The sequence below is a fragment of the Cnephaeus nilssonii genome (genome assembly GCF_951640355.1).
Source record: "Cnephaeus nilssonii genome assembly, chromosome: 18".
Classification (NCBI taxonomy): domain Eukaryota; kingdom Metazoa; phylum Chordata; class Mammalia; order Chiroptera; family Vespertilionidae; genus Cnephaeus; species Cnephaeus nilssonii.
Window position 1 is genome coordinate 55,425,233 of NC_137089.1, and position 23,747 is coordinate 55,448,979.

Here is a 23,747-nt window from a genome sequence, read left to right on the forward strand (position 1 = left end):
AAAAATAGAACACAAAAAAGTGTGCCCCAGGCTGCAGAATCCCTAAATTCCACGGATTTTGTGGGCCAGAACAATTGGAAGGGGTTTTCTTGTTACTTTCTGGAGGCTATACATGCTCACCACAGCCTCCAATACACTGTGGGTTCTTGTGAATCCAACCGGATTGGGGTTCCGGCCAGGTCCCCGAGCCTAAGGGTGACGTCGTCACAGCACCCTACGAGGACACCGCCAGGCCGCCCGCACCGCACCCGGGACAACTACAGAGAGCGAAGGAGCCCCTCCGCACCAGCTCCGGCGGCGGGAGGCGCCGCGCAGCGCAGCCTGGCCCACCAGTCCCGGCTCCCGCCTGCACCTTCCGTCCACGCCGGACTCCACCCCGGTCTCAGCCACGCCCCGCCTCCACCGCGCAAGCCCCGCCCCGCCCCAGACACGCCTCCTGGCCCCGCCCCGGTCTCAGGCACGCCTCCGGGCCCCGCCCCCGGTCTCAGGCACGTCTCCTGGCCCCGCCCCCGGTCTCAGGCACGCCTCCGGGCCCCGCCCCCGGTCTCAGGCACGCCTCCGGGCCCCGCCCCCGGTCTCAGACACGCCCCTGGCCCCGCCCCCGGTCTCAGGCACGCCTCCGGGCCCCGCCCCCGGTCTCAGACACGCCTCCTGGCCCCGCCCCGGTCTCAGGCACGTCTCCTGGCCCCGCCCCCGGTCTCAGACACGCCTCCTGGCCCCGCCCCGGTCTCAGGCACGCCTCCGGGCCCCGCCCCCGGTCTCAGGCACGTCTCCTGGCCCCGCCCCCGGTCTCAGACACGCCCCTGACCCCTGTCCCAGTCTCAGTGTCGTCCCGACCCGGACCCCGGTCCCAGCCACGCCCCCGACTCCGGCCACGCCCGCGTTCACTGCCGGGCTCCTGGCCGCGTTTCCGACGCGTCCTGCTCCCGCCATGGCGCTGCTGGGTCGGGTTTCCTTTGCTCGAGGTCGCGGTCCTCGGCGGGTAAGGCGGCGCTGGAGGGGCCGGCTCGGGGGTCCCTGCGAGCACCCTGCTTCTGCCTGCCTCGGGGCGGCGTCCGGGGCCCGGGGCGGGGACGGGGGTCCTGGCGCGAGGAGTACGGGCCCGCCGCGGTTCTCAGGGTCGTCCGGTTCCCAGGCGCGTGCCAACTGGGACAGGGGACCGTGCGTGCGCAGCGGCCAGTGACAGCCCCAGCAGGCCCTTTCTGATGGCAGCGCGGTCTGGTGCTGTCTGCGCGGTCAAACACTGCTGCAGCCCCGGCTGGTCTGGCTCAGTGCTAGAGCTTCGGCCTGTGCACTGAAGGGACCCAGGTTCGATTCCGGTCAAGGACACATGGGTTGCGGGCTTGATGGGGGTGGGGGTGAGGGTTGGGGGTGGGGGGTGGGAGTGGGGGGGGGCGACGTGCAGGAGGCAGCCAATCAATGATTCTCTCTCATCACTGATGTTTCTGTCTCTTTTTCCCTCTCCCTTCCTCTCTGAAATCAATAAATATATATATTTAAAGAACAAAAACAATTAAAAAACATCAATACTAACAAATTCACATAAAAAGAGAAAAAAAGATCAGCACCCCGCTGTCCGGCGCGGTGCTGGGCGGCGCGCACCCGTGCACCCCAGACCTCGGCCTGCAGACTGCGCGCAGGAGGGGCTGCAGGGGCGGAGGGATGGGACCGCGAAAGGAGAAGGTCCCATAGCCCCTCCCCCAACTGAACAAAACCCTAAGAGGCAGGTTCCCGCAGCCGGGCGCAAAGATAACCTGCCCGCTGCCCCAGCGCTTCTGACCACTTGACAGGCGGGCACCCCGCTGTGTTTCTTGAAAAAGGGCCAATCCAGGTAAGGAGAACACCACGAAACGGTCTGCTGAGTCTCCCAAGTGACACAACTTTCTTTTTAAAAGATCTGTTCAGGGCGGTGGCTTTGCGGTACCGGTTCCTCTTCCTGGGAAGATTAGGTTATAGGTCGTTATCTGAGAGGCTAATTAATGGTTTCTGATTCCTTCTCACAGACCTTTCTCAAGTCAATCCTACACCAGCCCTCTGGTGGGAAAGTCTCCAACACTAACAACTGGGATTGTGGTAATAAGCTCACGCACTCCTCTGACAGCATTCGCCAGTACAGGCTGAGAGGGAGAAGATTAACTCCTTTAAAAATTAATTGTAATCTGACAATTCTGAAATTCCTGAGAATGGGGGTTTGGAGGCAAGAAACCCTGTTGTGAGGGGTGGCGGGTCCCTCGTTTGAATTCCTGGGGAAGACAAGTCTGCACATCAGTGGGGCTGGAATTGCCGTGTGTGCAAATACAGCTTGAAGCCCCTTACTTGAATACTTTTGTTACCGAGAACCAAGAGAAATGTTTCTTTGGTTACACGTTCTATTTAAGAAGTGCGGTGTTGCCCTAGCCGGTTCGGCTCAGTGGATAGAGGGCGGATAGCCTGTGGACTAAAGGGTCCTGGTCAGATTCTGGACAAGGGCATGTACTGGGGTCGCAGGCTCCTCCCCGGCCCAGGCCCAGATCCTGGTCTGGGTGCCAGCAGGATGCAAGCAATTGATGTGTTTCTCTCACATCAATATTTCTCTCTGTCTTTTCATTCTCTCTAATAATCAATGGAAAAATATCCTTGGGTGAGGATTTAAAAAAAAAAAAGAGGTGCTGTGTTAAATTGTGTGGTTAGCTACAAAACCAACATTCAGAACTGGCTCTGTGCCTGAACCTGGGAACAAAGACTTAAAAAATTAAATTAAAATCCTGCTTTTAGTTGTATTGAGGAAAACATTCATTTATCCAGTTGTGTATCAGGAAATGCTAATTAAGTGCCTACTAAGTGTTGGACATTCTTTGGTTGAAAAAGGTACCTACTGTCATTGAGCCCCGTGTTGTTTTAAATGAGGGATGATAACCCATGATTGGACCTTAAAATCACTTTAGTGCAAGAGCAAAATCAGTAAGAACAATCAGCTGGCAACGCCAGCCTCCCTCATGCAGTGAGGTCCAGCTCACTTCCTGAGCTTTTCTTCTTGACCTGCCATTCTTCCTTGGTAGGCTCACTCTTTGGTACCTGTCACGGTCAGGCTTCTTTTCTTTGGTTTTCATAAAAGTAATAATTTTTTACTATTTTTATGAAAATGATACCTGGTCGATATGAATTCAGGTGCTACAGTTAAAGAAATTTAAAAATAACAATAACACATGGCCCACCCTGGCCACCCAGAAATAGTTATGGGTGTCATTTGGTGACTGTCTTTCCAGCTACCCGACTGCAGGGAAAGGACTGGTGTGTGGGCATACTTCAGCTTGGGGGCATCACACTCATGTTCCTCGTAGAACTAAACATCGGTTCATTGTCTTCTGGCACTGAGTATTGTCGGGAGAAGTATAAGGCCAGCTGGATTTGTCCCCTGATTTGTGTTTCTCTTCTATCTGGAAAGCCTAAGAAATCTTTCCTTACAGTTAAGAATTCCAGAATATAAGCCTCCTGGAGGCAAGGATCTCATCTGGTTTTGTTCGCTGCTGCATTTTTATAAGCACATTCCCAAGTCAACATAAACCCAGGAGTTGTTTCTAACTAACATGACTAACAAAAAAGAGTCATGTTAGTTTGGGCTAACGTGACAGGGATAAATAAGAGATGATCTGAATGAAAGGTCAGAAGGAGTGAGACTCCAGCTGAAAATTTCAAACTGCCTGCCAATTCCTCTCTCTGATTTCACCTCCCTGGACTGTGTAGGATCGGCGAAGCATGGGCGGGGTGCACATCTAACTGCAGACAGATAACTAGCACACACAGGAGTATCCCTGCGCACCTGGCAGCCACTGTCCAGGCCTCCTGTCTGTGGCTATGAGACGTGTTATTGCTCAAAACCTAATTCCAGCCTTGCTGCTGGCAGCAGCTGCATGATTCAGCCACTGGAGCCCGAGCCCAGCTAACTGCCTTTCGGTTTGTCAGCTGGGCCTTGGTGTTGCTGTGGAAGGAGGGCTGTGTTCTGAGCACATCTGTGCGCCCGGAGCCTCACAGGGCGGAGGGGAGACGGGGCCGGGGGGGGGGGGGGGGGGGGGGGGACGGACTACTTTGAGCCCTTTGCATATCTGAGTCCCTAAAAAATAAAAATAGTAACGAATTTTAGAATAAGGGTGTCAACTTTTGCAAAAAGCCCACTGAGATTTTAATAGAAATGGAATCTGTTGATCATTTCCAATCCATGAACACAGGTATCTTTACAAGTCTTACACCACTTTTATTAAATGTATTAGCATTTTGTTCTTTTTGATGTGATTATAATAGCCATTTTAATTTTATTTTCATCTTAATGGATATCTGTGTAAGATTGGAGTCGCTCAGGGAATTAGGCGGATGCAGTGAGCAAGAGGGGGGTTATTAGAGGGAATGGGGGGATGCAGCCACACCCGGGAAGGTTGGGCCTCAGCCTCCGCTGCTCTTGGGGTTGAATTATAGGCGCCCAAACCACAAGGGGCGGAGGCTGGGGACTAGTGTTCCATTCTGATTGGATGGGGTCTTTGTCCTTCAGCCCCTTAGTGCTGGCCCTGGAGGCTGGGGCTGTTGTTAGGGTGGCCGCTGTCTCGCCCTGGTGCGCTGCCTCCTGTGGAGTCAAACAGGGTGACCGGCCGAGGCTGTTCCCCAAAATGAGGCCGGGCCACTGTCCCGTGGGGCTTTCTAGTCCGCCTGAGCCAACGTCCTCTCCCGGCCTGTCGCTTCGAACATGGCTCCTTTCTGCCCCCAACGTGTGAGGGCATCGATAAGAAAAAACCCCCAATTTCGGAGGTGCTGATTCGAAGGGTATTTATAGTTACATTTTGATAAATGTTGCAAATTGGCCTCTGAAGAAATTGTCTCAATTTATATCAACAGGTTCTAAGAGTGACTTTAATGAGCTGTTTCTTGTATCATGTATTATAAAATCTCGAACCTCAATAATCTGGTAAGAGAAAAAGTGTCTTCCTGTGTTTAAATGCGAGTGTGTAGCTGTCAGTGTGTTTGTATGCAGACTAGCTTTTAAAGCTCTTTGCCTCGTGTTTCTATATGCAAATGCTTGTTAATGCTCACATCAATGGATTGGACTTTTTCCTTAGATGTAACTAGTTTCAAGATGCCGTTGTTTAGAGTCGATGGAAACAGCTACTTGAACTGGTGAAACAGGGGCTTTGCACGCCTGGCTGCGGAGACTGGCCTGTCTGCTCCCCGGCTTTGGCGTTGGAGCCCGGCCATCCGTGTCACAAGCCACAAACAGGCGTGCTGAGCGGGCCCACCCCGGGGACCGAGCGGCCTGCCCTCCTGCGGCCTTCCCCGGTGTGGGGAGGAGGGCATTGGACCCATTTTAAGAGGCACCAGTTTAAGGTGCCAGCAGAGTTTCTGGCACTGCTTGGTTGTGAGGCTGCCTCCCGGGTGAGAAAGGACGTGAGTGGGTGAGGCTGAGAAGAAAGGAGGAGCCACGGTGAAGGGGACGTGCTTGGCCAGGGTCAGGGTGCAGAGGGCTGGGGAGCACAGATTACTCCCCTGCCTGGACCTGGTGGAGAGGGACTGAGGCCAGTTTCCCGGCTCTGCCCTCCCCCAGGTCACCTTGGGAGGAGGGGGGAGATCTGCGAACCTGTGTCAAGTGTGGCAATGCTTTGCTGCCCCCTAGTGGCTCTTGGCTCACCCACAAGCCCATTGAGCGCGGCCATTGGAGGCGGGTGGGTGAGGAGCGAAGTCTGCAGGACCCGGCTTGAGAGAAGGGGACAAAGCTCTGGAGCCAGCACCGGAGAGGTGCACCTGGGCCATGGCCCCCACAGGAGCCGCGGGGCCACCTAGATTAAACACACGTGTGCGGCTTACAGCCTGAATGTCATGCTAATGAGTTAAATTTCTTAAAATATATTTTTATTGATTTTTAGAGAGAGGAAGGGAGAGAGAGAGAGAAACATGGATGTGAGAGTGAAACATCTATTGACTGCCTCCTGCACATCCCCTATTGGGTTTACCCCACAACCCGGGCATGTACCCTGACCAGGAATCCAACTGCAACCTTTTCGTGCATGGACAATGCCCAACCCACTGAGCCACACAGGCCAGGGCTAATGCGTGTACTTTTTATTCTGGAGGACTTGATGTTTTTGAGGAACGGGATGTTAATGTGGAGGCCCAGGCAATCTATACTAATAAAAGCCTAGGTGGCCCTCGTGTGCAACATTATCACAAGATGGCCGCCACAAGATGGCCAAGTGCACAGCAGAGGTGGGGTCTGGCGGCTGCTCCACGTGGTGAGGCCTGGGGGTCCTGGCTCTGTGGCACGGAGGAGGCGGGTCACATCAGGGGAGGGCAGTTGTGGGCCATCAGGCCAGCAGGGGAGGGCATTTGGGGGTGATCAGGTCAGCAGGGAAGGGTAATTGTGGGTGATCCGGTTGGCAGGGGAGCAGTTAGGCGTCAATCAGGCCGGCAGGAGAGTGGTTAGGGGGTGATCAGGCTGGCAGGCAGGCAAGCTGTTAGGAGCCAGCAGTCCTGGATTGTGAGAGGGATGTCCGACTGCCGGTTTAGGCCCTATCTCTGTATGGAGTGGGTCTAAGCTGTCAGTCAGATATACCCTTAGGGCTCCTGGACTGTGAGAGGGCGCAGGCTGGGCTGAGGGACCCCCCCCTGAGTGCACGAATTTCGTGCACTGGGCCTCTAGTAGTAATATAACAATGATGAGGAAATAGCTAAGCCGAGCATTATTTAAATATTCACTTAGATCCACAACTTTACTACAGGGGTCTATGATTATGTGGTTTGTACAGATTTGAAACTGGATTTTCTTATTAATGTACCTAAAACATTAAACAGTGATGTTTACAGAAATGTTTTACATGAAACTTCAGAAACCTTTCTATGGTGTAAAATTACACCATGCTTCCCCTTCTTTCCTGTATTGGTTTCTTGGGTTTTATTTAGACCAGGAGTCACCTCACCTGTCTCAGGCCTCAGAGGCCCGTCCTACAGAAGTCCCCGGGCCAGGGCTCTCTGCAGGGAGGGGGCTCTCGGGGGCATGGGCTCAGCCAGGTTTAGGTAGACTTCACTGTCGGGACAGCTGAGTTTTATCTGAATTTTCCCAGTATTGAAATAAATATTGGCTTAAATTTTTAAAAACACAGCAGGCCTAAGAAAAGACAAATGGTCTAGAATCGCCAATGTACCACTATTATAGGTGTTTATTCTAGACATTTCAGACAAGCCAAATGCGTAAAGAATTTAGGGATAAATTCCATTGGTCTCAGCCTTCATCCCGTAGGGCCGAGACAGACTGGATGCTCAGAATCGCACTCAGGGTGAGGAGCAGGGTCGCTCTCCCAGGTGTGTGACGGAGGGCGGGGAAGGAGGGTGCGGTTTACAGGATGTAGGTGAGAGATGAGTGTGGTTGGGGAGGCAGGTGATGGCTAACATTTTTTGTTGTTGTTGAGATTTCAGAACTTTTAAAATATAAATTTGTATTGCCAAAATTGGAAGACTTGAGTTAAGAATTTTAGAGATTTAAAGATCAATCTTGATAGGAAAGGTGTTCTTTCCATTCTCAAAAACAACTTATATCCAGAAAAACCACAGTGAGATTTGAGAATCCATAAAAGACTATTTTGTATTCACTTCTTATGACTCGGTGAAATAGCCAGCATGCTGTTTCAGTTTGTTCAGGATCCCTCTCCCTAGGAAGAGGAGATTGGATACAAGTCCAGTGAGGTCTGTTCATTGCTTTGGATCTTAATGTTGAAATCAACTTGCTTTCCAGTGATGGGCAACCTTTTGAGCTTGGTGTGTCAAACTTCGCCAAAAAACTGAGCATAACTCGGGTAGTGTGTCACTTTGAGGAAAAAACTAACTCCAAGACTCTAGTCGCAAATGTTTCATCCTCAGGAGCAGCAAATGTTTCATCCTCGGCATGCGGCTGCGTGTCATCAGAAATGGCTACGCGTGTCAGTGCTGACACGCATGTCATAGGTTCGCCATCACTGTTTCGGCAAACAGATGGCTTGAATTTACTGCTCAGAGCCTGTATGCTGAGAATGGTCAGAGGTAATGTGGACTAAGGTAGCTTATCAGTGTCCTCCCTTTTGACGGTGGGGAAGGGGACTCAGGATCAGTATTGATCAGATCAAATCAGACACTGGGTGAGACGGTGCTGGCTTTTAATCTGTTACATTATAGACAATTGTTAGGATTTATTATTTTTTTATATTTTTATTGATTTCAGAGAGGAAGGGAGAGGGAAAGCGAGATAGAAACATTAATGATGGGAGAGAATCATTGATCGACTGCCTCCTGCACGTCCCACACTGGAGATTGAGCCTGCAACCCAGGCATGTGCCCTGAGTGGGAATTGAACTGTGACCTGGTTCATAGGTCAATGCTCAGCCACTGAACTATGCCGGCCAGGCAGGAATTATTTTTATCAAATGTGATTATTTTTATCTTTATAGCCTTTAACCTTCACATTAGGAAATTGAGAAATCTTTTAAAATAAATAAAAAAAGAAAGTTTGTATGCAAATACTTTGTTTAATTTATCTTTCATACAGTACCACATCAAATTCCCCATACAAATCAACGCTCCATACGTAGAGCCTGTGGGAAATGAGGACCCATTTTTTCATTATCACTTGGTCATGACAAACTCACCAGCCTACTCGTGGCAATTTCCCGATTCATCATCCTAATGGAATAGCTCTGGGGCCGTGGCAGCCTCTGTCCCCTGCCACTTAGGTGGAGAAGGGTTACTGTGGGCTGCATGGATTTCATGCTTTGACAAAACAATACAAAAGGAAAATGCTTTGTCTACATGAAGCCAAAGGAAATAAACCAGATTTGCAAATGTATCTTCACCAATTATTTTATACTCCTTTTCAAATTTTGTCTTTTAATAATTTTTCCCTGGTAATAAAATCAAATTATACTTATGGGGACTATCACACGCCTTTGGCGTGATTACTGAGCTCAGCAGGAGCTCAGTGAGTGGAGAGAGGTGGTTCGGAGGCATTGCACACGCCCACGTTGGAATCTTCCTTCTGCATCTGGGCCCGTCCTGTGCAGTGGGATGAAGTGCTGCCTGCTGCGCGGGGTGGGGAAGGCTGTCAGTCTGATGTCTAATTCTGACACAGGGGAAGCACCTAATGAATGTTGCCTCTTTATTGTTTGTTATTTGCTCAACACTTAAAGTTTGTTTTTATAATTAAACTAGAGGCCCAGTGCACGAATTCGTGCACGGGTGGGGTCCCTAGGCCTGGCCGGAGATCAGGGCTGGTCAGGGCCGGGCCGATCGGGGTCTCCAGGGGGAGGGACAGGGCACAGGAGGTTGGCCGCTGCCAGCCCCAAGGAGGGAGCCAGTCCTCGGCCCCCTGGGAAAGGGGCCGTGTCTGCCGCCACCCACCAGAAGGCTACATGGGAAGAGGCATTTGACTTAATAAACCTTATAAAGAACTTTTTATGATTGTGTTCAGTGATTCAAAGGCAGTATGTGATTTTTATCCAAAATATTTTTGTTAAAAGGCATATATGCTTTATGTTAGCTTTTTAAAGTTAAATTTAAGTAAAACATCTGCCAATAATAAAGCCAGCATTTATAGAGTGCTTAGTGTGTGTTAAACAGTGTTGTAGGCATTTTACTTATACCAACTCATGAAATCCTCACAAGCACCCCGTGGGGGCAGGTTCTGTCACTGTCTCCATTTGTAGCAGAAGCTGAGGCGCAAAGAAGTTACGTAACTTCTGACGGCTATTCTACCGGGGAGAGAGGCCTGCACTACGTTGTCTCGCCCCAGAGCCCGTGCTTTTAACCAGGCCTCTATGTCACTAAACATTCCAATAGGAAAGAGTAAACATGGATTAAATACAATGCCAACATGTTAACAGGGAGTTGTGTTAATCCAAGAATTTGCATAATATTAAAGAGTTAGTGTTTTGAAATTCACCTCTTGTGCAAATTTCAATTCATTTTTTCTCTTTTAGTTTTTCAGTCATGGAACGAACATATTATATCAAAGCAGTGACGCTTTTCAGTCTAAATTCTTCCCACCCCTTCAAAAAGCGATGCTGCCACCTAACAGTTTTCAGGGGAAAGTGGCCTTCATCACCGGGGGAGGCACTGGCCTTGGCCGCGGGATGACCACGCTCCTGTCCAGCCTCGGGGCCCGCTGTGTGATCGCCAGCAGGTGAGTCGCCCGTGAGGTGCCTCCGGACGGAAACAGTCTGCCCGAGCGGTTGGTTTTGCCTCTTACCTTCGGTGGCACGTCCCCAGGTCAGTCAGCTTCCGGGGGCCTGTGAGAGCTGGAAGCCCTGAGGGACCCGGAGCAGCTGTTGGTGCGTTCCCCGCCGTGACGGAGCTACTTTGTAGGTGGAGGTGCAGCTGGGAAGTGCCACGTCGAGGCTGCTTTGCTCTCGTGGGAGGGATGTAGTTACTGCTTCAGAGGCAGCTGTGTGCGAGGGTGAGGGGGTAAGCCTTCGTGTCCTAGCAGAGGGGCAGTATCTCACACGCGTGTGGTTGTGGTAACGGTGGGGAGGGGGGCCACGTGGAAGGAGTTTCTCAGAGGTCTTCCCTGGTTGCTACAGCTGTAAGTCCAGAGCGCGAGAGATGGGCGGCACCTCCCTCTGCTGCTGTGAACGGTGCGGGCATTGGGAGGAGGCAGTCCCATGTGATCACAGCCGCTGTGCCAAAGGAACTGCCTTCGATGAACGCAGATCGGCCAGACGGCTTCTGCTTGGTCTGTGCTGTAACGTTTTTGTGCGGAAAACCCTCTTCTGTAACACTACATAATCCGCCGGGCTGACCCCCGGGCCCTGAGCGACGGGTGAATGACCACTCTGACACACGTTTCTGTGGAAGAGAGGGAGGGCTAAGGCACTGCTGGCTAAAGGAACCACAGCCCCATTCACCTGCCTCCTGAGGCTTTTATTGTAGCAACAGCGTGAACTAAAATTAACTATTGGGTACCATCAGCAGGTACGAATCCTTGAGAAGACACACGTCTGCAGTGTCCTTTAAGCAGGGACGTCTGAAGACTAAGCGGACAGATTCCAGTAGACACCTGGGGGCTCAGACTTGTTTGAAAAGCCAAGGCAGGGTCAGCCGCCTTCCGCAAGGTCCCCCTAGAGGCCCCGACCTTTCAGAGAATCCTCCTGACAGACTTTCCAACCAAGTCCCGTGCTTCCCCACAAAAATCCACACTCATGATTACTTTTTATCTTTCTTTCAAGAGTATGAGGTCCTGAATGGACACAATGCACTTACGAGCATCAATTTGGTCTAAAACCTGCTATCACAGATGGACCACAGACTCTAGTATGGAGGGTAGTGTAAGCTTACATCACCGTGAATGTGTTTTCTTTCTAGAGCAGCCTTGGGAACAAATATAAATGATTGTAATTAAGGAAAAAATTTTAAACCTATGAGTAGATATAAAATAACTGGTTTAAATGTAATTCAATACATTAGTATGTAAATGTGCTTGAATCAAACTTTTAGAAAAATGCATTCATTCAAACTGATTTATTTGTAGCTTTTGTATAGTCTCAAAAATGCATCCCTTTAAGCTATAGACTCTCTTTGTATTCTAATTTATGGAATTAAAAAGAAAAAGCAGATGCCATCATTTCAGAACTCACGCACAGGACACGGTGTGTTTGTTTTCAGGAAGATTGACGTTTTGAGAGCCACCGCAGAGGACATTTCTTCCCGCACTGGAAACGAGGTACGTGGAGCGGCGTTCAGCTCACACTCAGGAGTTTCCGGAACCGACCTGCGCGTGCTCTTGCTTCCGGCACCAGAGCCACGCGGCTCCTTTGTCTGGTTCCTTTGCAGGTGCGGGCGGTGCAGTGTGATGTGCGGGACCCCGACATGGTCCGCAGCGCCGTGTCCGAGCTGATCAGCGTGGCGGGCCTCCCTGATGTGAGCGGTGGCGATGCGCCCATGGGTGCGGGGGTCCCGTGGGTGGGGGGGGTCCCGTGGGTGGGGGGTCCCCGTGGGTGCAGGGGTCCCCGTGGGTGGGGGGGTCCCCGTGGGTGCAGGGGTCCCGTGGGTGGAGGGTCCCCGTGGGTGGGGGGTCCCGTGGGTGGGGGGTCCCCGTGGGTGCAGGGGTCCCCGTGGGTGCGGGGTTCCTGTGGGCGCGGGTGCCCCGCCAACTCCTGTGATGCCGTGGGCAGTGCCCGCGGTGCCTCCGCGTGGCCAGGTTAGAACCGCGGCGCACAGTCCTCGGGGGCACCTGCCCGGGCGGCGGCCCCAGAGCAAACCGCACCTCCCGCTGCGATGGGAGGGGGCTAACCAGAGCCCTGGCCCAGCCCAGGGCCCAGAGGGCTCTCGGCTGCCGAATGGCCTTGATCGTGTCTGTCGTGGAGAATAATACCAACAAGGAGCCCGGCGGGCGCAGGTTTCTCGGTTCACGTGGGAGGGCTCTCAGGCTGGGGTGTGTGTGGGTGTGGGGAGTGGGGTAGGGGGGAGGGTAAGGGGGGAGGCCGCCCCGCCCCTGGTCCTGAGAAGGTTCTCAGGTTAGAGACTGCCAAGGTAGAGACCCTGCCCTGGAGCCAGGCAGGGCCGGCATAGGTGGAGACGCAGTCGGCAGCAGGAGGGCCCTGGGGAGTGAAGCTGAAGTCCAAGGTGTTGTAACTGAGACCCCTGGTAGGTGTTCACCTCCATTATGTCCTCAGCTAGAGGCCTGGTGCACAGATTTGTGCACTGGGGGGGTCCCTTGGCCTGCCTGCAGGAATCAGGCTGAAACCAGCTCTCTGACGTTCCCCGAGGTGTTCCAGATTGCAAGAGGGTGGTTCTCAGGTAGCGCACCCCAAATTGGGCTTCCTCCTCTCTGGTTCCGGGTGCGTCATAGCTACCGGTTGGAGCGTCTGCCCCCTGGTGGTCATTGTGCATCATAGCTACCGGTCGGACGGTCGGATGGTCGCTTAGGCTTTTATATGTATAGATAGCAGACTGCTCCCTGGTCTTGAGAGAAGAAGTAGGACTCTGAAATTTGAAAGTAACATTTTCATAGGCTCGAGTTTCGGTGTTCCTAGCAGACGGGCGGCTCACTGTGCTCGTTGGGTTAACGAGAGCTGAAGGCCTGGGGGTGAAGGCCGCCTCGTCCACGGCCCCTGACTGCTCGCTCCTTCGCTAGGTTGTGATAAACAACGCCGCCGGCAACTTCATTTCTCCCACGGAGAGACTGTCCCCCAACGCCTGGAGGACCATCACCGACATCGTCCTGAACGGCACGGCCTTTGTGACCCTGGAAGTGGGGAAGCAGCTCATTCAGGCGCAGCGAGGTGGGCCGCCCTCCCTGCCAGCCGCGTGCGCCGGCCTGGGGCAGCGGGCTGGACCGAGGCCAGGGCCGGGTCCGCACCGGGACGCGGTCGTCTCCGGAGAGGAAGGTCCTCCCAGCGCTGGGATGCGCTGGGTCAGTGTCAGGAGCATTGGGCCTTGGGCGTGGCCAGCTCTCCCGATGACAGTCCGCGGAGCTGGTGTTCGGAGGTGGTGGGAGTGGGGAGGGGGAGGGGCAGCGGGCGCAGGCGCTCTGGGTGTAACTGGAGCGTTCCCGGGGAATTGGGTGTTGCTTCGAAGGAAACGGCTTTTTCCTTAGGCTCTCTCGGTGTCTCCTGAGGGTGGGACTGGTTGGGAAGGTTATTGCACCAGGCAGGGGAGTGGGGGTGGCAGAGGAGGGGCCGCCGGGGGCGGGTGTCTTCTTGCGCGTGGACGGACGGGTGGGGGACAGTTCAGGGCGTTAGAGGGAAAGGCCTTCCTGGGCAGATGCGGGTTCTGCGTGGGAGTCGGCGGGGGCGGCCTCGGAGGGCTGAGGTGTGTGGTTTACAGGGTCACTAGGAAGACGTTTGTGTTTGGTTTGGGGAAGGGTGTGGGGACAGACAGCAGGTGCTGGAGAGGCCCAGCTGCGTGTGCGTGCAAGTCTGTGCGTGTGCGTGCACGTGTGTGTGTGTGTGTGTGTGTGTGTGTGCGTGTGTACACGCTGAGAACTCCCGCACGTCTCCAGCTGTCACTGAAATCAAACCCAGGCCACCCATCCCACCACAAAGGGGATGTGATCTAGGTTGGAGTTGGAGTGATGTTTACGTTTCACTTTTTTTGCAGAAAGGGTGGGTGATGGGGACGGGACAGCGCCGGGCGGAGCCTCTGGGTCCTGTCTGCCCCAGAACCTTGGTCTGGGGTCTCTGCTCCCTCCTCGGCCCTTCTCCACACTCGCTCACCCCGCGGCCCTCTTCCTGGCCCTCGGTCTCTCCCCCTCCATCTCTCATCACCGTGTGTCTTGTCTCACTGTCTCTCTTACACTTCAGCACCCGGTGAGCCTCCGTCTCTCTGACTCCTGTCTTCTCTCATTAATGGCTCATTTAAAAACAGACTTGGATCTATTTTTATTCCTCACATTGGATTAAAATTCTATGGGCTTCATTAAAAATATATTCGCTAAAACTTTTCAAAGGATGGAAGCCAGTTTTTATTCTTCCAGGATTCCCGTTGGTCATAGCTTCTGTGACCGTGGGGTTTAAGGCCCCTTCCACGGCCTGTGGAGCTCAGCGCACGGGGTCTGCTCCGGGCGGAGCCCCAGCCCAGGAACTCAGGTGTGGTGGCGCCTGAACTATGTCCAAGTGTGGGACCCTGGGGTCCCTTGAGGGCAGCAGGCTGGTGACCCGTGAGCAGAAGCATCGAGGTGGTCGGGCAAGGAAGGTGGGAGGCGAGGCTGGCGGGCGGGACTGGGCGAGGCCCGGCCTCAGGGCCGCCCTGAGAGGGGATGTTGTACAAGTAGGTTTCTCAGCAAAGTTAACCCCACTCAACAAGCAAGAGACAGGACACTCCCGGAGACATCCCAGCGAGGTCAGTGAGTCCACGCTGTCTTTGGGGAGGGATATGTAAGCACTGCGCTGCGATCCACTCCTCACCAGGCCATCGTGTTCAAATGTGAATATCAGTCAACAGTGTGAGAAAATACCTCTTTTTATTAAAGAGCTGAGAGAGCCTGCAATGAGGAAAGACTAAAAGAGAGACTATCATGGGGTTTTATTTAAGAATGTAGTCTCAAAGGACATGGGCAGGAAAATATTGAATGTTTGATCCCTAGATCAAAAGAAACGAGCTAAACCTTACAAAGTCTCACCTCCATAGTCTGCTACCCGCCGGCATTGTCCATGTTTATCGCAGTGTTACTGACGTATGCCCTGCGCTGCACACACGTGCCTGTGACTGCACACACATGCCTGTGCTGCACACACGTGCCTGCGCTGCACACACGTGCCTGCGCTGCACACACGTGCCTGTGACTGCACACACGTGCCTGCGCTGCACACACGTGCCTGTGACTGCACACACGTGCCTGCGCTGCACACACGTGCCTGTGACTGCACACACGTGCCTGTGCTGCACACACGTGCCTGCGCTGCACACACAGGCCTGCGCTGCACACACGTGCCTGTGACTGCCCTGTGCCTGCGAGCTGTTCTCCAGCCCTCACCTCCCCCCAGCACCCAGCCTCCTCCCCGCAGTCTGCCTCTGTATCTATGAGTCCGTCTCAGTTTTGTTAGTTGGTTTGTTTTTTAGACTCCACATGCACGTGGAATCATATGGCATTTGACTTTCTCCGTCTGACTTACTTCGCTCAGCGTAAGGCCGGTGATTAGGCCAGTGGTTCCCAACCCGCGTGCCAGGGGCGTGGCCAGCTCCCCACGGAGAGAGTGACTACCTGACTATTGAGTCAGGGGCGCTGACCTCTTTCCCTGAGATCGTCAGATAAAACAATGACAACAGCCAGCACAGCAATAGCCATCCTGTGTGAATGAATCAAAACTATACCTTTTTTTTCAGACCAGCAAAAATGTAATATATTTTTTGCTGTGCTGTAGAATTTTAGTAATTAGTTTATGTGTGCCATGAGATGAAAAAGGTTGAAAATTGCTGCTCTAAGGCCATCCATATTGTTGCAGATGGTAAGATTTTATTCTTTTTATTGCTAATTAATATTCCATTGTCTATATGTACCACAGCTTCCTTATCCAGCTGTCTGTCCACGTAGACGGCTCCCATATTGGCTATTATAAATAGCACTGCAGTGAGCACAGGGGTTTGTCTTTTCGGATTAGTGTTTTCATTTTCTTCAGATACATTCCTAGCATTGGGATCCCTGGGTCACATGGGAGCTCTATTTGTAATTTCCTGAGGCGCCTCCATACTGTTTTCCCAAGAGGCTGCGCAGTCTGCACCCCCGGCGGAGCGCGCCCTCGGGGCACCTGTCCTGCTGGGTGCTGGTAATTGCCTTCTGACGGGTGTGAGGCCGTGCGTCCTGCGGCTTTAATTCGCGTTTCCTGGACGGTCAGCGACACTGCACATCGTCTCATATATCTGTTGGCTTTCTGTCTGTCCTCTTTGGACAAATGTCTCTGCCCATTTTTTATTTGGGTGGCTGGTTTGGGGTTAAGTTATGTGAGTTCTTTATATATTTTGGATATTGACCCCTCATCCGACATGTCCTTTGTGACTGTCTTCTCCCATTCGGAGGGCTGTCTTTCGTTTTGCTCATGGTTTCCTTTGCTGTGCAGCCGGTTTAGCTCGATGCAGCCCCATGTGTTTAGTTTTGCTTTTGCTGCCCTGGCCGAGGAGACACGCCCAGAGAGGCCGTGAGAGCCGCAGATGTGGCTGCTGACTCCGCCCTCTTACGTCCCAGGAGCAGCGTTTCTCGCCATCACCACCATCTACGCGGAGAGCGGGTCCGGCTTCGTGGTGCCCAGCGCTTCCGCCAAGGCCGGGGTGGAAGCCCTGAACAAGTGAGTGCACCACGCCCTCCGCCACTCTGCCACGCCCCCCGCCACTCTGCCACGCCCCTTGCCACTCTGCCACGCCCCTCCGCCACTCTGCCACGCCCCTTCACCACTCTGCCACGCCCCTTGCCACTCTGCCACGCCCCTCTGCCACTCTGCCACGCCCTCTGCCACTCTGCCACGCCCCTTCACCACTACGCCACGCCCCTTGCCACTCTGCCACGCCCCCTCACCACTCTGCCACGCCCCTTGCCATTCTGCCACGCCCCCTCACCACTCTGCCACGCCCCCTCACCACTCTGCCACACCCTCCGCCACTCTGCCACGCCCTCCGCCACTCTGCCATGCCCTCCGCCACTCTGCCACGCCCTCCGCCACTCTGCCACGCCCCTTCACCACTACGCCACGCCCCTTGCCACTCTGCCACGCCCCCTCACCACTCTGCCACGCCCCTTGCCACTCTGCCACGCCCCCTCACCACTCTGCCACACCCTCCGCCACTCTGCCACACCCTCCGCCACTCTGCCACGCCCCTCGCCACTCTGCCACACTCTCCGCCACTCTGCCACGCTCTCCGCCACTCTGCCACGACCCTACACACTACACCACGCCCCTCCGCCACTACACCACGCCCTCGAACCCACCCTTCTTCCACCGAGCACTGGTGAGACCTGACACTGGAGTGGATGCACCGCGGCGACCGAACTGACCCTGTCCATGCAGAACTGAGCCCCGGGCCCCGGGCCCAGCCTCCCAAGGCTTTCTGCCCAGGGCTGGCGCTGCACCTGGCGCTGCGGCGTGCGAGCGGCCCGGGCGGACATGCCAGTGTCAGTGCCGGGCAGCGGGCAGCTGGCTTTCACCTCGTGACTCCACTTCTTGTCTGTAGCAGGGGCAGCCATAGCACCTGCGGCTGGGTGTGGCCTCTGGCGTGTCTTACGCTTGGTTATTATTATTTTCAACATGGAGTCTAATTTCTGCGTTGTTGGTTTGAACCTTCAGGTCTCTTGCAGCCGAGTGGGGTAGATATGGAATGCGATTCAACGTGATTCAGCCAGGGCCCATCAAGACCAAGGTGAGTCGCTGGTCGCGGGGCGTGGTTAGGGGCGCCGCGCGGGGTCTGCCTGTGGAGGACGCGCAGGGGCCTGCGCCTGGAGCTGGCCGGGAGCGGGTTGCAGCCTCCGGGCTGAGGAGGGCGGGGGGCAGGCGCCAGCTCTCCATGTCTTCATCTGCTGGCAGTTTCATGCCCTCAGTTTGGGCACTTTGCCTGGTTTGCTTCAATGATCTGCGTCTATCTTGTAGTTCTTACTTTTTACTTTGTTTTAAAGATTCTGACTTGGACTGCTTTTTAAAGGAGTGATGGGAATGTGTGCTGTGAGTGGGCGAGGTGCTGTGGGAACCTACCTGGCGGCCTGCCCGGCCCTCCTCTGTGCCTGTTGGCTACACCCCGCCGCCCGGAGCCCCTCTGGCGAACACCCCCCCACGGCCTCCTCCCTCACCGGGCTCCACTGAAGCGGGGTCACAGCCCAGTCTGCATGTGGTGTGGGGACTGAGGCGCCGCTCGGGAGCTTGTGTGTGGGAGGGCGTGGGAGATGGTGCGAAGGAGTCTGGGCTGTAGGTGGTTCTGGGCTGACACAGCAGAGCGGCTGTGCTGGGTGTGCGGCAGGTGGAGGGGGACGTGAGTGCAGTGTGGCTGAACGGCTCGGGCAGCTCCACAGCTGATGTCCAAACACATGCCAGGCGGCCCGTGCGCAGGCCTCTAGTCACGGAGCGTCCTCAGGGCCTCGGCCAGGAAGGACCGCCTGCATTTCACCATCTGCTCAACATTTATTGAGTGCCTGCTGTGTGCGGAGGTGCTGAGGAAGCGAGACAGACACAGAAACTTCGGCCGCAGTGTTTGTAGTGAGGTGCGAACCACAAGCAAATGGTTTTAAAGATGAAAGAAAACCCAAGACTAGAAACCCCGAGGGCCGAGGGCCGAGTGCGGGAGCGGGGCTGGGCCTGCGCCCGCTGTCCCTGGTGCTGCACACCGGCCGTGGGCGCTCCCGGGAGCGCCTGTCTGCGGACACGTCACCTCCGGGCTCCAGGGCAGCAGAGCCAGGCCTTTTGCTCCGGCGCCGTCACCCCCCCGCCCCCCCCCCCCCCCCCCCCCCCCGTCTGCCTGGGCATCGCAGGAGGCGGACGTGGCAATGCACAGGGCGCACCGCGGTGTTCCTCTCTGGACCACTTGTTAATACCCCCCCCCCCCCCCCCACACACACACACACACTTGTTCCCTTTTCCTCTTATTGAGAAGAAAGGAGAAGAAAAGGAATTCCCTCTTAAATGTGTCCTATTTGAGGCATTTTCTGTGTTTGCTAAGCCAGGCGGCAGGGACCCCGGCCCCACGCGGGGCTCCGGCGCATCAGAGGACAGCCCCAGCCCTCTCGCGGTGCTCACGGAGATGGGGAGGCAGCCCAGACCGGCGCCTCATTTTACAGACGAGGAAACGTAGGTTAAAGGTCACACTCTCTGGTGTTTCTTTTAGGTCAATATGAGACAAAATGATCTCTTTTGAACTAAAGTTATTGTGGAAGAATTTGGCAAAATTATCTGTTGCTTACAAAGCCTAAGGTGTGAACAGGTAGCCATGGTAACAGTCCACTTCATGCCGATTTGTTTCTTAAATGGGAAAGGCGTGGCATTGAAAGATGCAGTCTGATGATTGCCTTCGTTGCTAAGGGTGCCTTCAGCCGCCTGGACCCGACCGGAGTGTTTGAGAAAGAGATGGTGGACAGGATCCCCTGCGGCCGGCTGGGGACCGTGGAGGAGCTGGCCAACCTCGCCGCGTTCCTGTGCAGCGACTACGCTTCCTGGATCAATGGGGCCGTGAGCACGAGGCCTCTTCACTTTGGGAGGAGGGGGGCGGAGGGAGGCACCTGTGGAACCAATCCTGATGATCTTGAATATAAATGTGGTTTAAAATAGTTACTTAGCTTTAAATAATACCAAATATTAATATACATTGCTTAGCCTATGGAATCAATTTATTGATAAATTTATTTTATTAAATAAAAATTACTCTGGTAGACGTGCCTTTAAGATTGGGTACAATTTGAAATTGTAAAGATGGTGGAAAGAAGATTCTAAAGAAAATAAAACCAACTTAGGTTTAATCAAGCCTGACTTTAAAATTTGGGATTTGATTGAGAGACCTAAGGATGAGAAAGTGGCTAATGATTCAGAAACTTGAGAAAGGAGTTAGGTTCAGAGTTTTTATTTTCTATTTTCAGGTCATTAGATTTGATGGTGGAGAGGAAGTATTTATTTCAGGAGAATTCAACAGCCTGAAGAAGGTAATGCCATTTTGTGAATATAATATGTGATTATATTCACAATCGGGCAATCGGGCCGGCCGGGGAGCAGTTAGCAGCGGGGTACTGAGCTTTAACATGTGTAAGGACCACGTCAAACTGCCCTTTCTCTTCCTGGGTCAGGTCACCAAGGAGCAGTGGGACACCATGGAAGAGCTGATCAGGAAGGCAAAAGGCTCCTAAGACACCCTGGCCTTCATCTGGGTTACCGTGGAAACGACACAAACTGCCTATAATCTTTTGAATATTTTCAAGTCTAATAAATTGTTAATTAACAAACATTCGCTGAGTGTGTGCTGTGTACCAGGCCAGTGGTAGGTAGGCATTGTGTATTCAAGATTCATGAAATGGGATCTGGTTCCTTCAAAATTATTTTAAACATGAAAAAGGGGGCAGTGAGTGAAGGCTTTGACAGAGGTGAGAAGTGCATGGCAGTGGGAGAGGCCCCGGGAAAGGCCGGGGACTGGCAGGAGCCGCGAGGGAAATGGCGCCTGTGGGGATGGGGCCTGAGAGGAAGACAGTCAAGGTCTGGGGGGGACCAGTGGACTCTGCCTCCCGCTCGTTCCCTCTCCATGGGGCTGTGATCTTCTTTGGGTCGCTCAGTATTAATTCAAACAAATCTTGCCGGGCCCCTTTGTAGCCGGCTTTCTGTTTGGTGTGTGACTAACCTACAGCCTTTGCCCTTAGACATTCACTGGCCGCCAGGCTGGACACCCTGAAGAAGGAGTTCCAGTCGGTGACAAACGCACTCCCCCTGGCACCCGGCGGGGAAATGACTCATCTGCCTCCGAGGTCAGAGGAGGGGACACTGAGGAGGTCGTATCTGCCCCTGCCTGGAAAGAAAACCAGATCCTCTTTGTAGGAAGAGGCTCAAAGCTTGTAAGTGTCCTTGTGTATCATTTTATTTAAGTTTGTATTTGCCTTGACTGATTTGTCATCCTGAGAATCCTATCCAATAAAAGAGTAATATGCAAATTGACTGTCACTTCAATACACAAGATGGCTGCCCCCATGTGGACACAGATGGCCACCACAAGATGGCTAGCAGGGGAGGGCAGTTGGGGGCGATCAGGCCAGTAGGGGAGGACAGTTGGGCAGACCCAGGCCTACAAGGGAGGGCAGTTGGTGGGGACCAGGCCTGCAGGGGAGGGCAGTTGGGGGCAACTAGGCCTGCAGGGGAGGGCAGTTGGGGGCAACTAGGCCTGCAGGGGAGGGCAGTTGTGGGGAACCAGGCCTGCAGGGGAGGGCAGTTAGGGGGAACCAGTCCTGTAGGGGAGGACAGTTAGGGGTGACCAGGCCTGCAGGGGAGGGCAGTTGGGGGCAACTAGGCCTGCAGGGGAGGGCAGTTGGGGGCAACTAGGCCTGCAGGGGAGGGCAGTTGGGGGCAACTAGGCCTGCAGGGGAGGGCAGTTGTGGGGAACCAGGCCTGCAGGGGAAGGCAGTTGGGGGGAACCAGTCCTGTAGGGGAGGACAGTTAGGGGTGACCAGGCCTGCAGGGGAGGACAGTTAGGGGCGACCAGGCCTGCAGGGGAGGGCAGTTAGGGGGAACCAGTCCTGTAGGGGAGGACAGTTAGGGGTGACCAGGCCTGCAGGGGAGGACAGTTAGGGGCGACCAGGCCTGCAGGGGAGGGCAGTTAGGGGGAACCAGTCCTGTAGGGGAGGACAGTTAGGGTTGACCAGGCCTGCAGGGGAGGACAATTAGTGGTGACCAGGCTGGCAGGTGGGGGCAGTTAGGGGTGACCAGGCCACAGGGGAGGGCAGTTAGGGGCAATCAGGCCAGTAGGGGAGCAGTTAGGCATCTATCAGGCTGGCAGGGGAGTGGTTGGGGGGTGATCAGGCTGGCAGGCAGAAACGGTTAGGGGCAATCAGGCAGGCAAGCAGGCGAACAGTTGGGACCCAGCAGTCCTGGATTGTGAGAGGGATCCCAGATTGGAGAGGGTGCAGGCTGGGCTGAGGGACACACACACCCCCGTGCACGAATTTTGTGCACCCGGCCTCTAGTCAAATAAGAAAGCCAGTCTCAAGTCTATGCAGCTATAATTTTGAGCTTATGTTTTAAAAGGACTATTTTGCTTTCCCAGGAATGGCTCAGTGCACACTCAGCAACTGACTGTCCCCTCAGCCCAGCTCCTGGGAGGGGCCCTGCTGGGAGCAGTTCCTCCAGGTGAGGGTGTCGCTGAGCCCGCGTGGAACACTTCTGCACGTCAGGCGTGTACACAGCCGGGTGTGCTCTATTTGGGAGAAGTGGCTCTGCCATCCCCGCCGTACCAGCTCTGGCCCAGGGCGCCCCTTTCCCTCTTCTTGCCATCGAAGTGCCGCCTCCAAGGCGGACCACCCTGACTTCCTAAGACTGGTTATCATAGACAATGTGAAAATACAATATGATAGGAAGGGTAAAAACTCACTTCCTAAAGAAGACTTCTGTTTATACTTTCACACAGTTCTTTCCAGCCTTGGCCTTTTCATCTCTTTTTTATTGATATGGAAGTTGTTGTTTGTGTAACTGGCAGGAAGCCCTCCTGTGGTGCCGCTCTGAAGGCCTCCAGTGGGAACATCTTCGCTCTGAGCTGTGCCTCTTCTTCTGGACTTTACATGCCTCCCTCCCACTAATTCTACCAGTGCAATTGCATCCATATATTTTGTTAAATTAATACTGTGTTCACATTTTTATAACTTTATAAATATTGTTTTCCCCCAATGTTTTCATAATCTCTCCCTTTTTAAAAAAAGTTGAGATTGCATAATAAAACAGATCCTGTTTTTTTCATAAAAATGATTTTTTCATATTTCTTTGTGTGTGTTTGTGTGTGTGTGTATATATATATATGTATATATATTAAGCCTCACTCGAGGTTGTATTTTTTTATTGAATTTTAGAGAGAGAAACATCAATGTGAGAGAAACATTGGTTGCTTCCTGTACTTGCCCAACCAGGAATCAAACTTGCATGCAACCTACGTATGTGCCCTGACCCATAGTCGAACCCACAACCTTTTGGTGTATGGGATGACGCTCCAATGAACTAAGCCACTCAGTCAGGGCTATCATTGTTTATATTTATCATACTTTATTTTTGGAAGTAGGTTATTTTATTTTTTGGTGTAATATATACACCTGTGAAGAACTCCTTGGGTATAAAACATCTTTAAAATTTGGAATTGTTTCCTCACGATGGATTCCTGAAGTAATCCTATCTAACAAAAGAGTAATATGCAAATTGACCATCACTTCAACACACAAGATGGCCGCCCCCATGTGGTCAAAGATGGCCACCCCCATATGGACACAAGATGGCCACCACAAGATGACCTGCAGGGGAGGACAGTTGGGATGGACCAGGCCTGCAGGGGAGGGCAGTAGGGGGTGACTAGGCCAGCAAGGGAGGGCAGTTAGGGGTGACCAGGCTAGCAGGGAAGGGCAGTTGGGGGTGATCAGGCCTGAAAGGGATATCATTCAGGGGCAACCAGGCCGGCAGGGGCGGGCAGTTAGGGGTGATCAGGCCAGCAGGGGAGGGCAGTTAGGGGCAATCAGACCAGTAGGGGAGCAGTTAGGCATTGATCAGGCTGGCAGGGTAGTGGTTAGGGGGTGATCAGACTGGCAGGCAGAAGCGTTTAGGGGCAGGCAGGCAAGCAGGTGAGCTGTTGGG

The 23,747-nt window shown here is 53.7% G+C and overlaps 1 protein-coding gene across 3 annotated transcripts; it reads left to right on the plus strand.

Annotated features, from left to right (window-relative positions):
* The first annotated feature begins 846 nt into the window (after positions 1–846).
* DECR1 (2,4-dienoyl-CoA reductase 1) lies at positions 847–22,812 on the plus strand. Of its 3 annotated transcripts, none has more exons than XM_079796063.1 (12): positions 847–982; positions 9,960–10,162; positions 11,641–11,698; positions 11,809–11,895; positions 13,112–13,259; positions 16,658–16,757; positions 17,751–17,823; positions 19,470–19,616; positions 20,021–20,083; positions 20,225–20,419; positions 20,789–20,980; positions 22,183–22,812. In XM_079796063.1, exons 1-10 carry the CDS (start codon positions 932–934, stop codon positions 20,282–20,284), a joined length of 990 nt encoding a protein of 329 aa, XP_079652189.1. In that variant the 5' UTR covers positions 847–931; the 3' UTR covers positions 20,285–20,419; positions 20,789–20,980; positions 22,183–22,812. The 3 variants fall into 3 exon arrangements, with proteins under 3 accessions (XP_079652189.1, XP_079652190.1, XP_079652188.1); XM_079796064.1 differs by having other exon boundaries at positions 20,225–20,415; XM_079796062.1 differs by having other exon boundaries at positions 20,225–20,980.
* The last annotated feature ends 935 nt before the right edge of the window (positions 22,813–23,747 follow it).